A 17441-nucleotide genomic window follows, 5' to 3' on the forward strand; every position below is an offset into this window, starting at 1 on the left:
TCCTTTTCACGTCGATGTTTCTCTCTCTTCCTCCCTCCCACTCTATCTGAACAAAAAATGGAAAAATGTCCTCAGGTGAGGATAAAAAAAATAAAAACAAAAAACCCCATCCTACTGTTTTTTTCAGACTCCCTTGCAGCTAGGGGTGGTCATGTGATCCAGTTCCGGCCAATGAGATATAGGGAATAACCTGCTGGGAGTTTCTGGGAAAATTTTAGCCTTCCTTCTTGCCTTTGAACATGGATGGATGTGACGACTAGTTATGTATTTCAACCTTAAAAGACCAAAAGAATCACAGAAGATTCAGCTACATCAGGCCATAGTTGCTCAAGTCCAAACTTTTATTAGGCAATAAAAATAAATCCCATACTTATTTTAGCTACTGTTAAGCTGTTTCTTACAACCAAAGCATTCCTAATATAAGTAGTTAAGTGCTCAAGTCTCTTGGCTTTGTCTGGGTTTTCTACTTGGAGCACACCTAAAAGAGAGGGTACAGAAAACCCAAATCCATCTGACCAGCACAGGGGTAATGGAAATTTGTATCAGCCTCTTTAGTTCACAAACAAGTTTCTTCCTGTTTCAAAATTGTCTCAAGATGTCAATATGAAAAAAGATAGTTTTCTGCCAGAAAAATCAATTGGATTTGGAGGCTGACTGTAGGCTTTGTTCAGGCACCTTGCCTTCTGGGCTGAGGTTTTCCCCAGCTTCACCTGGAAGCTGAGGTAGTATGGTCCCAATAATGCTTTCCACTTTATATACACTATCAAAACAGAAAGCCTAACCCTGGCCAAGTGGCTCAGCTGGTTGGAGCATCATCCTGTAAACCAAAAAATTGCAGATTTAATTCCCAGTCAAAGTGCATAAGGGAGGCAGGCAACCAATTGATGTTTCTTCCCCCCATCCCCCAACTCTTCCTCTCTCTCTAAAATCAATAAAAACATATCCTTGGATAAGAGTTTTTATTATTATTATTTTTTATTCTCACCGGAGGACATTTTTCCTTTCCCCCTTTTTTTTAATCCTCACCTGAGGACATTTTTTCCATTTTTTGTTCAGATAGAGTGGGAGGGAGAGAGAGGAAGAGAGAGAAACATCGATGTGAAAGGACACATCGAGTGGCTGCCACCCGCACAACCCAACCAGGGCCAGGGACAAACTGCAACCGAGGTACGTGCCCTTAGTGGGAACTGAACCTGGGTCTCTATGGACCACAGGCCAACGCTCCAACCGCTGAGCCAAACCGGCCAGGGCTAGATGAGGGTTTTTTTTTTTTAAAAAAGAAAGCATATGTGTATGAAAAGATCCTGGGAGAAAATACCCAAAAATTAATAGCTGCATTTTAAGGAGCAGAAATTATAGTGAACTTTTAAAAAAATGTTTTCATTGGATTTTTAGAGAGGGAGAAAGAAACAGCGATGTGAGAAAGAAACATGGATCGACTGCCTCCTGCATGGCCCCTACTGTGGATCGAGCCTGCAGCCTGGGCATGTACTCTGACCAGGAATTGAACTGGGACCTCTGTGCATGGGATGATGCTCAATCCACTGAACCACACAGGCCAGGCTAGAGTGAACTTTTAACTAGAGGGCCATACAGATATTTACTGGGCAGGGGACAGCAATAAGAATTGTTCTGTACACACCAGGATTACACTGGACTAAATAACAAAAGTCCACCATTGAGAAACACTATACTAGTTTATGAACTCCATGAGGCCTGGGATTGGACCTGTCCTATTCACTTGGACACCCCTTACATAGATTTCATGTGCAGCCTGACCCCTCTGAAGCAACCATATCCAAGTTAGTTAGTGTGACCCCCACTCCTGTCTTGGAAAGAAGGTGTAATCAGAATCTTATCCCTCAAAACAGTCTAGTCAATGACGGTTTTGTTCCATTTAGAAGAGAAATAGTGACAGAGAAGTGGGAGCATTTTATTGCCTGATTAATTCCCAGAACACACAGTTCTCTAATAATTGCATGAGGTCAGAAAGATAAATGTGGTTGTTCTCTCACAGTGAAATGAATAAGTCAAGTTTCTAACTCTGCTATCTCTGGTGACTGAAAACTCAGGATTAGATATCAGCTTATCAAAGTTCTTGGTTCCCTGATAACACAAAATAAAACAAAAAGGGCAACTCAGAGAATCCATTTGGTCTGCTGTGCCTAATTAATTAGAGAACAATCTCATGTATGCTGGACATCCTTAGGATTCAAAGTCTGAATTAGGTCCGTTTCATTCTGTAACAGGAAAGGGACCAGGGGCTCAGAGTAAAGGGAACTATATCAACTTTAAAGCTTCAAAGTTCAAGGAACGAGGAAGAACAAACAGATTTTGCTTCTGTCCCTCTGCCCCCCCCCGCCAAAGTTAAAGCCGGGGAGTATTCAAACAATGCTACCCAAAAAGGAAGAGAAGCTAAGATAAGACTGCCTAAAATAACAAGTCAGTTTCACCCATCAGGTAATTTGGGGCCATGTTTTGTTCTTTATTCCAACAATGGTAATGAAGAAGTAAAAAATACACATTATCAAACTGTGTTTTGTTTTTGTTTTTTTAATCCTCATCCAAGGACTTTTTTTTTTTGCATTCATCTTCAGATAGAGCGAGAGGGAGAGAGGGAAGGAGAGAAACATCAATGCGAGAGAGACACATTGACTGGCTGCCACCCACACCACCCCAATCAGGGCCGGGGACAAACTGCAACTGAGGTATGTGCCCTTAGTGGGAACTGAACCTGGGTCTCTCTGAACCACGGCCGACACTCTAACCGCTGAGCCAAACCGGCCAGGGCTATGGTTCTTTCTTAAGAGGTCAAGCACTTTACCCTGAGATTACCAGTGATGCCTGACCCCATTCCCATAGATGGTCCAGACTTAAGTATTATAGGATGGTTTCTGCAAGGATACAGAGTATTAAATGAAAGAATGATGCCCAGTCAGTGTGGCTCAGTGGTTGAGCATCAACTCATGCATCAAGAGATCGCTGGTTCAATTCCCAGTCAGGACACATGCCCAGGTTGTGGGCCCAATCCCCAATGGGGGTGTGCAGGAGGCAGCCAATCCATGTTCTCTCTCATTGATGTTTCTATCTCTTCCTCTTCCTCTAAAAACCAATAAAGGAAAGAAAAGAATGAATTTAACATGACACAGAATTTCAAATTTACTCAGCTCCCCTGGCCTGCTGGTATCTCGATCTTTGCTCACATCAGTCATGGCCATGGAGAAAGATGGCAGCTACCAGAATAACACTCCACTTTTTGCCTTATCTCCATTCTCTCTTCTTTCCTTTCTAAGAAGCCTTTCTCTGTGCCAAAGTCAACTCCTGCTCAAATACCAAAACATCTAGGATTGTACTATATAATGCAGTAGCCACTAGCCACATATGGCTTAGAAAATTTAGATGAACTAAAAGTGATAGGATTTGAAATCTAGCCCCTCAGTAATATTAGCCATATTTTGAGGGCTCAACAGCCATATGTAGCTAATGTCTACTATACTTTCCACCGAGTCACTTTTTTTTGCTCTGTGAAATATGGCTCTTCCCCTTGATCTTATGGCTCAAAAGATAACCTTCAAATGAATAAAGTATCAATGACAACATCCCATCTTCAGTTATCTTCCGTCCTAACGTATCGAAGTTGAGAATCACTGGAAATCATTAGCCCTGAACTTCAAGTATCAAAGCTACTCATTATCCTCTATCCCTCCAACCAATTCCATTTGGCTTCTTCCTCTAGCGATTTTTCTCTTAGCTTAATTCTTTTTACATTAGGGCTCTAATTTACTTCCATGGCCTAAACTGCCTACGACCCTTACGAATTCTCAAATCTTCCATGAACCTCTCCCTGCCTCAAGCCCCAGGTTTTTCATTTTTAAAAATCTCCACCCGAGGATATTTTTACAAGTATTTTCAGACAGAGTGGGAAGGAGAGAGAAACATCGATGTGAGACACATCGACTGGCTACCACCCGCCACCCGCAAGACCCCACCCAGGGCCAGGTACGGACTGCAACCGAGGTACGTGACCTTGGCTGGAATTGAACCCAGGATTCTTTGGTCCGTGGGCCTACGCTCTAACCACTGAACTAACAGGCCAATGCCAAGCCCCCGGTTTTTTTCACCTGGATACTTTCCAGTTTTTCAGATATTCTTTTCTACCTTTCCCTGTATCCCCAAACTAGGACCACATGACCTCCCTACACCTTTATCTTTAAAATTTGTTTTCTTTATTGATTTTAGAGAGAAAAAGGGAGAGATAGAAAGATCAATGAGAGAGAACATTGATTGGCCGTCTCTTGCATGCCCCCCACTGGGGATCGGGCCCACAACCTGGGCATGTGCCCTGACTAGAAACCGAACTGGCGACCTCTTGGTGCAGAGGTCAACTGAGCCACACTGGCTGGGCCTCCCTACACCTTTAACATCACCATTTTCCTAGGCTCAAAACCTGTCCTCCTTGACTTTTCCTCCTCACATTTAGTGACTAGTTCCTTCAAAATACCCATCCTCATGCCATCTCTTTATCACCATTACTCTAGTTCAGAATATCCCTGGGAAAATGGCAATAAACTAACCCAGCATTTCCTAAAGTATGGCATAGTCACTGCTAGTGGCAGGTGAGATGTCAAGCAGTATGCATTTGTAAATTAAAAAAAAATTTATTATCTGTATTACTTTAATGTGCATTAGGAAAAACACTAGCACACACCAAACCTTTAATTTCAAATTATAACTGTGTAGAATAAGAATAAAACAAATTTGAAAACAAGAGTAAATTTGAAGGAAACAATGATGTAGGCAGCAAGTGTCCCCAGGTGGTATGCAAACGACTGAAATTTGGGAATCACTGTCTTAATGGATCACTCTGATTACCTGCTTTTCTTCATATATATATATACACACACATTTTTTTTATCCTCACCCAAGGACATTTTTCCATTTTTTGTTCAGATAGAGTGGGAGGGAGAGAGAGGAAGAGAGAGAAAGAAAGATCGGTGTGAAAGGGACACATCGAGTGGCTGCCACCTGCACGACCAACCAGGGCCGGGGACAAACTGCAACTGAAGTACACGCCCTTAGGGGGAACGAAACCCAGGTCTCTCTGGACCACAGGCCGACACTCTAACTGCTGAGCCAAACTGGCCAGGGCTTCTCTTCCAATATATTAACTCAGCTGGCAAATTAACTCTTCTCATATGCTATGCAGACCAAAACACATCCTTTTTCAAAATCTCCAGTGGCATCCCCATCACCTACAAAATTAAACCCCTCCAGCCTGATTTCAGCACACACCTGTCCCTATACTGTCTAAATCTACCTTTATAGATATTGTGTCCTTCCCATCTTTATCTATGCCTTTATTCTTTCGCATCTTTTTGACTGAAATGTTCAATGTCCACTACGCCTTAACCAAGGTCTGCTTGTCAAAAATCCAATCTTTTCAAACCTAATAAAAACAAAGAGGCGAGTTTTAATATGTTTATTAAGTACCTATTACATGCCTCCCTCCATCTTTCCTAAACATACCCACAGGAATCATCCCCCCACTGAAGCACTTTATTATTTGTGGCACTTTTCACACATCATCTCTAGATATAGACATAGGTATACTCTCTCCTAATAGATTCTGAGCAACCTGCAAGTAGGAATGCTGTCTCTGTCTTTGATTATTTCTGTCCCTATTTTAATACCCGGTGCCTAGAAAATACCAGCAAAGTGTCAGCTGAATAAATGATCTGTATCTTAATCTCAAAGGCTGTGTGGCAGGAAGAAATGGTATGGACAGAAAAAAAAACGAACAAACCTGAATTCAAGTTTTATATCAGAGAAAACCTCTCTACCTGCCTGTATCTGTTTAAAAGAAAAGCAAAATTTGCCGTGGCTGGTGTAGCTCAGTTGGTTGGAACAACGTCCCATATACCAAAAGGTGGGGGGTTTGATTCCCAGTCCAGGCACATACCCAGATTGTGGGTTCAATCCCCAGTTGAGGGGCATGCGAGAGAGGCAACCAATCGGTTTCCCTCTCACATAAATGTTTTTTTTTTTTCTCTCTTTTTCCCCCTTCCTCTCTTTAAAAATTAAAAAAAAAGAAAAATTTAAATATATACCCTGCTGAGAAACTAAAGTACTAAGTGAACAACACTTAGGTGCTTAGATAAGCACAACTGAACAATATGCCATCCAGATTGAATCACCTCTGCTGTGTGAACTGGAACAGGAGTTTCCAAAATGCTGATATTTGATTCCATAATATAAACCAGGAAAAGTTTTACTAGCAGAAATTTATCATATTAATGCATGTAATAAACTATTACCACCCCGTGAACATTATTTGAAACAGGCATGCTTGGTTGTTTTAGTTTTTCCAGTAATCATTTATCACTTGTCTCACATTCCACTAACACATAGTAGGAGGCAAATGGTAGTAGGCCTCAAATATGCAATAAAGGTTTCAAGAAGAAAACATAAAACTGTTGAAAATTCTATCCATCATGTATTTTTCTGTGATTTGGGATGATCAGTGTTAATGGTAATATATTTCAGTCCACTGGATGTTCTGAGGACACACCATTTGAACCACTGGCAAAAGGGTAGAAAATGTGTATTTGTTGGCACTTCAATGGTCTTTCGACCTTACTCTATTAAAGGAGAACCTGAAGAGAGGATGGATACAGGATGACTTAAGAACAGGAAGTAAAGGACTTAGATAATCTCATTCAGCTTGAACAAGACTAGAGCTCCTCTACTAACTAGTCCACCATTCTGATAGACTCAGAGATCAGTAGAGTTTAAATGTCAAGGAAAAAAAAGACACACACAAAAGTGGCTTTGATTATATAAGTCAGAGGAGGGAGAGCCTACAATAGTTGGCTCCTTCTTAGGGACAGCAGCAGCTTTGTCAACGACACAAATGCAGGGTGGCATGAGGCTTCCAGCATCTTAACATTTTAATTTGGGGTGGGGGTGGAAGAGAATACATAAGTTGCTTTGTGGCCCCTCCACCCATCCTAATGCCTTGGGGACCAGCCAGGCCGACCCAAATGGAATCCAGAGTGAGAGTGGGGCGTTGGGTCCCCAAGAAAAGGGGGCAGATCCAGAACAGAGCAGAAACGGTGGTAAGTTATCTGTATGAAAAAGGAGACTCTAGGTGAGAAGGACTATCATCAATCTACACAACAACTTGGGAGAAAGGAAGCAGAGAAAAAGGAACAGGTGGCAGTGGAATGATAAAAGACAGCCAGACACTATAGGCTGAGTCATTTGGCTTCTTTTCAAGGTTAGTGGGCAAGATATTAAGAGGCAGATTAGCATCAGGACCTGGGATCCACAGCAAACAGGTGAAGTCCCCAACAACTCTTTTGGTGCTTTTTACTACCTGGCTTGCTCTGGGACTAAAATTTGGGAATCAAATTCAATTTGCGGTAAACTTAATTTTTTCCAATTATGGGTGTTTCCCCTGAATTTTAATTATCAAGGCACAAATCAAATATACCCAGGAGATGTGAGTTTTGTTATGTAATGTTAGAGCCCCAGTCACTGGATCTCTGGGACCTATTTCCTTAGTCGTATGATGACATATTCTACCTTCAGCAGTATCCCTTCTGAAAAAACTAAATTTGAGAAACAAATAGAAAAATAATATTGTAATGAAGGGACTATGAATAAAATTACATGTAGATCAGGGTTCTACCACTGATCCAAGATTAAATGCCTCCCCAGCTCTTGCCAACAAGTAACCAGCACCAATGTTTTAGAGATAAGGGTGGAGATTCTCATGTCCAGAGGATAAAACCAAAGCATATTATGCAGTCTATAACCCCCGCTCACCCACAAGCCAAGGTCCCACCCCCATCTGCTGTCAGATAGTTACATAGAGGTCATGTCATTGAGGGCGTGGTCCAGCTCCTCGCTAATGGCCTTGTACTTCAGTTTCTGGGCATAGAGCTCATCTGGACAGGCACAGGAACCACAGGGAGGAACAAGGGGACAGAGTGAAAGGTATCAAAAGCAGATGAAGAGAGGGAATCATTAGAAATTAGGGAAAGTGTGACCATGGGTCTAATACCACAGTTAAGAGCACTTCTATACTGGCAGTCATAACTGGCCATTTTCAGATCCACTGTCCCCCAGGACAAACTGGACTTGTTGATACCTCTAATGAACTGCTGCAAGGGTTGAGAAGCTGGGCACAGTCATGACCAGAAGTTCCTATTACTAAAGGCACTCAAGAAGGTTCCCAATGCCGTTATCGTTAACCCAATTTCTAGCAGTGATAACGGTTAATTTAACAAAAATAATAGAGAAAGTACACATTAATATCAGACACTTCACTAGCTGCCACACATAACCAATATTCTTGTCCCCTTTGCTCTACAGGTTTGTTGCCCCAAACTCTCCCAAAATAAGAATATCCTGCTACCCATAGTATACCAAAGGAGCATATTTCAGAGCTCTCAGAGCAAAGTACATTTATCCTTGTTATAGTGGACCCTGTTGCCAAATTGTGGAGACAGGAAGTATTTAGAAAGCCCATGGCATTGGTCAGCTCTCAGACGTGGTTATTCCACAGCTGTGTCTCTTGCAGAGGTTCCCCACCACTTGAGCAGTGAACAGGATTGCCAAAAGTAGCCATGGAGTGACACATGTTCTTGTTGCCTTCTCAAAGTATGGCTACCATTTCAATCCAGAAACTAAAGATTTAAGACTACTAAATTGGTAATAAATGCAGCCATTACCAGTCTCCAAGGGAAGGATGCAAATTCCAGAATATTAGGTAAAGTCTTACTAAAGGCAAAGATTAAATGTAGACAGCCAATTCTATTCTAGTTGTGGTAGGGCACAGGATGCTTGTCAAGTCACTACTAATTCCCTTTGGTATCCAGGGAAAGGGGATAATGGTCAATGGGCAAGGTCTTCCTCTATATTTCTGTATTTTAATTCCTCTCCTGGGCTCCATACCTTCCAAGTCGTCAATTGTCTTTTCCAGCTTGGCTACCGATCTCTCAGCAAATTCAGCACGGGTCTCTGCCTAGGGGAAATATGAAACCCATCAGAATCAGAGATGAACAAGACAAATAAAAGAAGAATCTCTATATCTTCACCTTCTACTTCTACACCCTTTAGCACCAAAACCAGCCAGTCTACATTATGCCTTATACCTCTAAATATTTGGGTCCTTTCCCTCAGCTCACCTCCTTGAGTTTATCAGTAAGAATCTTTATCTCTTCCTCATATTTGTCTTCTTTTTGAGAGTACTGTAAGAGAAATAGAATAAAAATTTCAGAGTAGAAATTACTTACACAGATAACACCTCACCCCTGGCTCCACATTTACTCTTACATTAAATATCATCTTGGATATAATATGCTCAATGGTTGGTCCGTAACAAAGAGCAAGTTCTGTTTCTGGACAATAAAACCTTAAAATCCATAAATCAATGTCATAAGAGCCATGACACCCTTATTTTTTTAAAGGACCTAAGCTTTGACCTTATTCAGATCAACCCAGGGGGTACTTTTCCTTTCTCCTACCTAATGAGTAGGTACAGTGACACCCCAAGCCCACATGGCTGAAACAGTCTCACATGACAATAAAGATAAGTCTTCTGTTTTGATTGCTTAGTAGGTCTCAATCTGATCCTATCTGTTGCCCCCATGTGTCTGCTAGAAAACCTGTTAGGACCCACGATCACTGTCATTTAGCATAGCAGTATCAGCTTAAGAACATGACCCCAGGCACCCGAAACCATGAAGTTATTTTAACTAAAACAATCAAAGTGCACAAAAATTAGCATTAAACCCAGAATCCAGATAGAGGGTAGGTGGGTAGAAAGAGGATACTTCTCACTGAATTATATAAGGAATGAGTCATTAAGGGTAGGGCTGGGCCCAGGCCCCCAAAGCCTGTCACTTTCACAAACCAGCCCCTACCTTCTCCGCCTGAGCCTCAAGAGACTTGAGGTTGTTGGTGACATTCTTCAGCTCCTCCTCCAGCTCAGAACACTTACTGTGAATATTTTACATACCGCAGGAAAAGAAAGGGGAAGAAGAGAATAAAAAAAAAAAGGGAGAGAGAGACATAGACATGAATTGAACCTATATGTAGAGAGTTGGAAGGCATACCAGGAAAAAGAGAAGGTCCCAGGTAATCTGAGCAAGCAACAACCCTCCTCCCTCTACCATAGACCGTCAGGAGCTAGACCCTCATGGGCTAGGACTCAGAATGTTTGGATACCAATAAAGAAAACACCAGGAAACAAGTCATAACTGCTACCTGGGGTGGAGGTGGGAACAGATGCCCAACCCAACAGTCCCCTAAATCGCCCAAGGGAAGGAAAGACCCTGTGGAGGCAGTGAAGCAACTAGGAAAGAAAAGATGAAAGATGACAAGAAATAGAAAAGAATGGAGCATTCCATGAAGAGATGAGAAAGCACTCAACAAATCAACCAGTGGAGGGAAGGCAGCTGCAAAACAAAAACAAAACCACACCATACATATAACCTCTCTGTGGGTTTAATGGTTAGTACCTTTTCTTCAGCAGCACTCAGACACTTCAGGTTCTGGTCCATCAGTCTGATCTGCTCATCCATCTCTCGGCAACGGCTGTTAGTGATAGTCACGGGGGTCGCACAAGCCAGGTTGTGGGGAGGGAGAAAGGTCAAAAGGAAACACAGCAAGAAAACAAGCAGCAAAATGGAAAAAAAAAATTTTTCAAAAAATGGGAAGAAAACACCACCAAACTCATGATATGTCATGTATAGGGAGAGGGGAATGCAAGGGAAGCACAAATACATATATGCACCAGCAATAACTTTGTTATGCAAGGCCCAGAAGGTGCCAACAGGAAGGCCATTCATGCCTGCCCTTGCCCTAAAGTTCCCCAGCCAATTGGCAAAGTGGTAAAAACAGAGACAGACCTGAAGTCAGTATAGCCACTTCAAGGCCTCATGGAGAAACAGACCAGGTGGAAGAACCCTTCCAGTTAACAGTCCACCATTAGTCTTTATCTTACCCCTACTTATAAACCCTCCCTACAAAAAATAAGAAAGCCTCAATTTGTCACCTGTCACTAGTCAAAAGAGGAAGAAAATCCAAAGTCATTCATAGGGTCTAAAAAAGCACTATAGATAATGGCCTCTCTAGGCCCTGTTTAACAAGGTTGAATGAATGCTAGTTTATTCACATTAGTGCCCAAGCCAAGGGAGAAGGAACAGAATGTAGGGCAAAGATTTGGGAAGCAAGACACTCACGACTCTGCCAGCTCAGCTCGTTCCTCTGTGCGTTCCAAGTCTCCCTCAATAATCACCAACTTACGAGCCACCTACAGAAGACCAGAGTATAGCTCAGTGAAGCAAACAAGGAGCTATTTCCCTCTCATGGTTCTTTTCAGAACCTCAGTGCCACTGATGAAAGGGACAAACAAAAGGCGCCTTACCTCTTCATACTTCCTATCTGCCTCTTCTGCAATGTGCTTAGCTTCTTTGAGTTGGATTTCCTGGAGTTCCATCTTTTCTTCATCTTTTAAAGCTCGGTTTTCAATAACCTTCATACCTCTGTCAGAAAAAATAAGGACAAATGTGGCATTGCCATTCCAAGGGACCCAGAATTGCACATATTAAAAGACCATTCCTCTGTGCTTGCCACTCAAAAAGAATTCACATAGTCTAGCCAATGTGGCTCAGTGGTTGAGCGTCAACCCATGCACCAAGAGGTCATCAGTTCAATTCCCGGTCAGGACACATGCCCAGGCCGTGGGCCCAATCTCCAATGGGGAACATGCAGGAGGCGGCCAGTCAATGTTCTCTCTCATTGATGTTTCTATCTCTCTCTCCCTCTTTTTAGAATCAACAAAGGAGCCCTGGCCAGTTTGGCTCAGCGGTTAGAGTGTCGGCCTGCGGTCCGGAGAGACCCGGGTTCGGTTCCCGCTAAGGGCACGTACTTCGGTTGCAGTTTGTCCCCGGCCCTGGTTGGTCGTGCGGGTGGCAGCCACTCGATGTGTCCCTTCATGTCGATGTTTCTCTCTTTTTCTCCCTTCCTCTCTCTCCCTCCCATTCTATCTGTACAAAAAATGGAAAAATATCCTCGGGTGAGGATAAAAAAAAAAAAAAAATCAACGAAGGAAAAAAAAACAGAATTTACATAGCACCTCCAACTTTAGTTCATTTTGTTTTATAAAAACAATACTTATTAAGAAATTAATATTTAAAAAAGAAATTAAATATTTAAGTGTACAGTCTAAGAGCATAAAGTGAAAAATAACTCTCTACTTCTAGTCCTGCTAGTCAGAGGTAGTTGCTTACTTCATAATCCTTCCAGAATGTTTTCTATAGATAAAACGCAAAAAATCTCATCTCCACTTTCTCACATCCTAAAGAAATCACATACTATGCTGTTCTGCAACTTGTTATCCTCACTTTCAATAATCTGGACACTACTCTATAGTAGTATACACACAGCTGCCTGTCTTATTCATTTTCACAGCTACACTGTTAATGCATTCCCAATAAGGGCATTTCTAATTCTGAAAAGCCTCAGTTTGATCCCATGCAAATCATCACACACTTCTGTTCTAGTTTAACTTACATATGGCAAGGAGTCAGCTGGCTGTTTTCAACAAAAATGAGTTGTGATTTGGTTCAAGGACTACAGTTCTCAACTTAGAGCACACATGAAAATTATCAGAGGAACTTTAAAAACATCAATGTCCAAGTCTCTCTTGCAATGGATTCTAATTGAAGTGGGGTGGGATCTAGGCATTCTGATATTTTAAAACTTCCCAATGATCCCCACCCCTTACTCCCATGATTCTAACAGTGAAGCCAGGGCTGAGAGAGATTTTTAAAACACTGATTGCTGGGCTCTACCTTCAGGGTTTCTGATTCATAGATCACGGTAGGGACTGAGAATCTGAATTTCTACCAAGTTCCCAGGTGCTGCTGGTCTGGAATTTCACTTTGAGTACCACTGCTTTAGAGGAACTAATCTCACAAATAAGTTTGTTACTCACTTAAGGATCAATTTATAAAGAAACCAATTACAAAAGGGTTACAGGGTTCAGGTAACCTTTACTCTGTCTTCAAGTGGAGAGAATATGCAGAACAGAAGGAATGAGGATCCTGTAAGACAATTATTTTAAAAAACAGGTCTATAAGGAAATCTTGATTAGAGACTAGCCATTACAGATTTCTTTTGAAATACACGCGTCATCGGGCCCCTCTACACACCTCTCGCTCTCATCGGCAGCTTTCTCAGCTTCCTCCAGCTTTTGCAGGGCAGTGGCCAGGCGCTCCTGAGCACGGTCCAGCTCCTCTTCAACCAGCTGGATCCTACGATTCAAGGAGGCCACCTCAGCCTCAGCCTGCGTTTGAATACAAGAATGGAAAAAGGAAGCAGAGGCTTGGTGAAAAGGAATACAACTATAATAGTAAGATTTGGGTTGACTACCATAAAAGAAGCTAAAATCTAGCAGAGTAGAACCTGCCTTAGCTCAGATACATGTAAGATCTAGGTGGAGATCACTGGGATTTTATGTATATGTATATATGTATACACACACACACACACACCACACACATATATAAATAAAAAATATATGTGTATGAATGTATTTGTGTGTGTGTGTATATATATATATATATATATATAATATACATGTTTCCTATCTTTTTCCATTAATGAACTACTGTATGTTCCATAAGAAGAGTGTTTTATTTATTTTTAATCCTCACCCAAGGATATTTTTACATTTATTTTCAGATAGAGTGGGAGGGAGAGAGAGAGAGAGAGAGAGAGAGAGAAACATAGATGTGAGAAAGACACATTGATTGGTTGCCACTCGCACAACCCCAACTGGGGCCGGGGACTAACCGCAATCGAGGTACGTGCCCTTGGCCGGAATCGAACCTGGGACTCTTTAGTCTGCAGGCTGACACTCCAACTGTTGAGCCAAACCAGCCAGGGCAAGAAAAGTGTTTTAAAACTGGGTTCCTTGACCAGCACAGCCCAGCCCAGCGTCAGTTAGTATCACCCCCTTTCTGGACTCAGTTCAAACTCCTGAGTGTCAGAAAAGGTAGCCAGTGAACGGTTCCTTCTGCCTGAGCTCTGGCTTAGAGGTGTTCTTACTCTTATAAGTAAAGGGGAATAAATAAGCAAGGCTTCTCTAACAGAGAACCTTGGGTTACTTATTTTTTATTTTATTTTTGTTAACCTTCACCCGAGGATATTTTCCATTGATTTTTAGAGAGTGGGAAGGAAGGGAGGGAGGGAGGGAGGGGGGAAAGAGAGAGAGAAACACCGATGTGAGATAGACACATCTATTGGTTGCCTCCTGCACAACCTACAACCCAGGTACATGTAATTGACTGGAATCAAACCCAAGCCCCTTTGGTCTGTGGCTGACGCTCTAACCACTGAGCGAAACTGGTCAGGGCGGATTACTTTTTTTTTTTTTTCATCCTCACCTGAGGATGTTTTTATTCAATTTTTTTTAGCGAGGAAGGGAAAGAGAAAGAGAGAGAAACATCAATTGGTTGCATCCCATACATGCCCCAACTAGGGATCAAACCCATGACCTTTTGGTGTATAGGTTGGCATTCCAATAAACTGAGCCACCCAGCCAGACAGATTCTAAATTAATTTGCTGTTTAAGTCAAGTTGTTAACCCTCTGATTATCCTACCTTGACACACCTGAATAACCTTCCAAATCAGAAAGTGAAAGATTTCCAAATCAGAAAGTGAAAGATTGGTCCACTGGGATACCCACCCCCCAACCTTTTCAAAGTTAACAAGGAGCTTCTTCTAGCTAAAATTACCTGCTTTTATGACATTACAAAAAGAACTGGGGGCAGAAGAAAATGTCTTCTCCATACCACTCCTCTAAACTTCTGAATTGTGACTCTCTTCTATTCCCCTTAGTCCCATGGCCTCATCCTCCAAGTGCAGTTTAGGACAATCCTCTCCCTGACTTCCACCCCATAATCAAGCAAGGCTAGAGTCCAAGAAATCCCATGCCTCCTCGGTAATGGAATGAGAAACAAGGAAAAGAGGCAGCTGCATGTGGATAAATTCTATTGGTAGAAAAGCCTTCTTCCTATGACTGCTTTTCCCTTCCCCAAGTATGCTGACTACCACAACCATAGAAGAATTTAATCTGCCCTGCATGCTACCCAGTTTAGATGCTTATCCAAGTGCTTGGTAAACACGATCTCTCTTCTACAGCCCAGATTGTACCTGAATTCAATTACCCTGATTTCCTCCTGGCAGTCTGGGGTGGGGGTAGCTATAGAAATAATCTGTGCCATTAGCGCCTATGGGGAGGGATATAACCCAAAGACTCCTGTTAAGAATCAGATTATTTGAGCCCTGGCCAGGTAGTTCAGCTGGTTAGAGCATCATCCTGATACACCAAGGTTGTCGATTCGATCCCCAATCAGGGCACATACAAGAAACAACCAATGAATGCATAAATAAGTAGTACAAATTGATGTTTCTCTCTTCCTCTCTTTCTAAAATCAATACATTTTTTAAAAAATGTTTTCTTTATTGATTTTGGAGAGGAAAGAAGAGAGATAGAAATATTGATGAGAGAGAACATCGATTGGCTGCCTCCTGCATGCCCCCCACTGGGGATCAGGCCCACAACCTGGGCACATACCCTGACCAGGAATCGAACCAGTGACCTCTTGGTGCATGGGTGAATGCTCAACCACTGACCCACACCGGCCGGGTGATAAATTTTCTTTTAATCCTCACCCGAGGATATTTTTCCATTGATTTTCAGATAGAGTAGGAGGGAGAGAGAGGGACAGAGACATCGATTGGTTGCCTCCCACACGACCCATGATGCCAACCAGGGCTGGGGATTGAACCGAAAGGGAGGTAAGTGCCCTTGACCAGAATCCAGAATCGAACCTGCAGCTCTTCGGTCTATGGGCTGATGCTCTACCACTGAGCCAAACCAGCCAGGGTATAATCAATAAACAAATTTGTTTTTTAAAGACACAAAAATTTCCAAATACAAACATTGGAGGTATTCAAGGAACAGGACTGAGTTTGGGGGGTGGTATATAACCACCAACCCACAGGAAAAGAAAACTTAGAAATCTACATTAGCTGAATTTACTAAGAAACCACTTGGGTCTCTAACTATACTATTCAAAATACCATAAAGACAAGTATTCTCTCTGGTTTTGTCTCTTCCAGGAAAACAGATGTCTCCTAGGACAACATACATTTCCCCCACAAATTCAGAAAGTCAAGACTACAAGAACAAGTCAGGCTATCAGGCAAGAACTATGAAACATTGCCAGTATAATTTATCTCACACCAGATGCCTAGAACTAAAAAAACCCCACAAGAATGGAACCAGATTTGGAGAACACTCATTTAATCTCAGTCCCCTTCCAGCTCACCAGTAGTTACCCCAAAGGAGAAGATAACAGGCTATGGGGGTGGGGTGCACTGTTTCCATGACAACAAGCTGGATCGGGCAGTTTCTCCCACACATCAGCATTTACAACAGAACTTTCCCCAAGGCTGAAAAGGGAGGAGGAGAAAACACATCTCTGTTGCCCTCATAAGAACATTCCCACATTAAACAAGGCTGTATCAAAAGCAGAACCCCAGCCCCTGCCGGTTTGGCTCAGCTGTTAGAGTGTCGGCCGCGCACCAGAGAGTCCTGGGTTCGGTTCCCGCTAAGGGTATGTACATCGGTTGCAGTTTGTCCCCGGCCCCAGTTGGGGTCGTGTGGGTGGCAACCACACGATGTGTCTCTCACATCAATGTTTCTCTCTCTTCCTCCCTCTCTCCCTCCCGCTCTATCTGAAGAAACATGCAAAAATGTCCTCGGGTGAAGATAAAAAAATTAAAAAACAAACAAACAAAAAAACACAACAAAACAAAAGCAGAACCCCAGATAGGAGTTCCAGCAAAAGCTTTCAGGACCACCCCCCTCCCACCCCGCACTGGGGTGCAGTGGCTGTTCTGTTGGGGTTTTTTTCCCTCCTCCCCTCAGAGGATCAGCTCTCTTTAAAATGAAACAAAAGCTTTGCTGAATCAAGCTGTTACATTTACAGGGAAAAGGAAACACACCTGACTTTCCTTCAAATCAGAACCTATGCAAAATGCCTGTCAATCAGTCCTGCCAAGAGATTGAGTGGATCTAGCTTCTACAAACCAGAATGGGAAACATGGCCCTGGGAAACACTGCTTTATGCCAGCAGTTCTTAAACTGTGAGTTGACACCCTTTTGGGGGTTGAACAACCCTTTCACAGGGGTCACCTAAGACCATCGGAAAGCACATATTTCCGATGGCAATTCATAGCAGTAGCAAAATTACAGTTATGAAGTAGCAACGAAAATAATTTTATGGTTGGGGGTCACCACAACATGAGGAACTGTATTAAAAGGTCACGGCATTAGGAAGGTTGAGAATCACTGTTT

The 17441-nt window shown here is 42.4% G+C and overlaps 1 protein-coding gene across 13 annotated transcripts in view; it reads right to left on the reverse strand.

Moving 5' to 3' along the window:
* TPM3 (tropomyosin 3) overlaps positions 1-17441 on the reverse strand; it is a 35304-nt gene that overhangs the window by 3778 nt on the left and 14085 nt on the right. For 4 of the 13 annotated variants that reach the window (XM_036272025.1, XM_036272031.1, XM_036272033.1 and 1 more), the window contains 6 exons: positions 13224-13357; positions 11435-11552; positions 11250-11320; positions 9930-10005; positions 9192-9254; positions 8959-9028 (listed from right to left, as the gene is read on the reverse strand). In XM_036272025.1, coding sequence (XP_036127918.1) covers positions 8959-9028; positions 9192-9254; positions 9930-10005; positions 11250-11320; positions 11435-11552; positions 13224-13357 — 532 coding nt within the window. Of the gene's footprint in view, positions 1-6805; positions 7125-7870; positions 7950-8958; positions 9029-9191; positions 9255-9929; positions 10006-10526; positions 10603-11249; positions 11321-11434; positions 11553-13223; positions 13358-17441 lie in introns of those variants that run through there. The other 9 variants (XM_036272022.1, XM_036272029.1, XM_036272035.1 and 6 more) reach the window with 5 other exon arrangements.

The sequence above is a fragment of the Molossus molossus genome, unplaced genomic scaffold (assembly GCF_014108415.1).
Source record: "Molossus molossus isolate mMolMol1 unplaced genomic scaffold, mMolMol1.p scaffold_m16_p_20, whole genome shotgun sequence".
Lineage (NCBI taxonomy): Eukaryota > Metazoa > Chordata > Mammalia > Chiroptera > Molossidae > Molossus > Molossus molossus.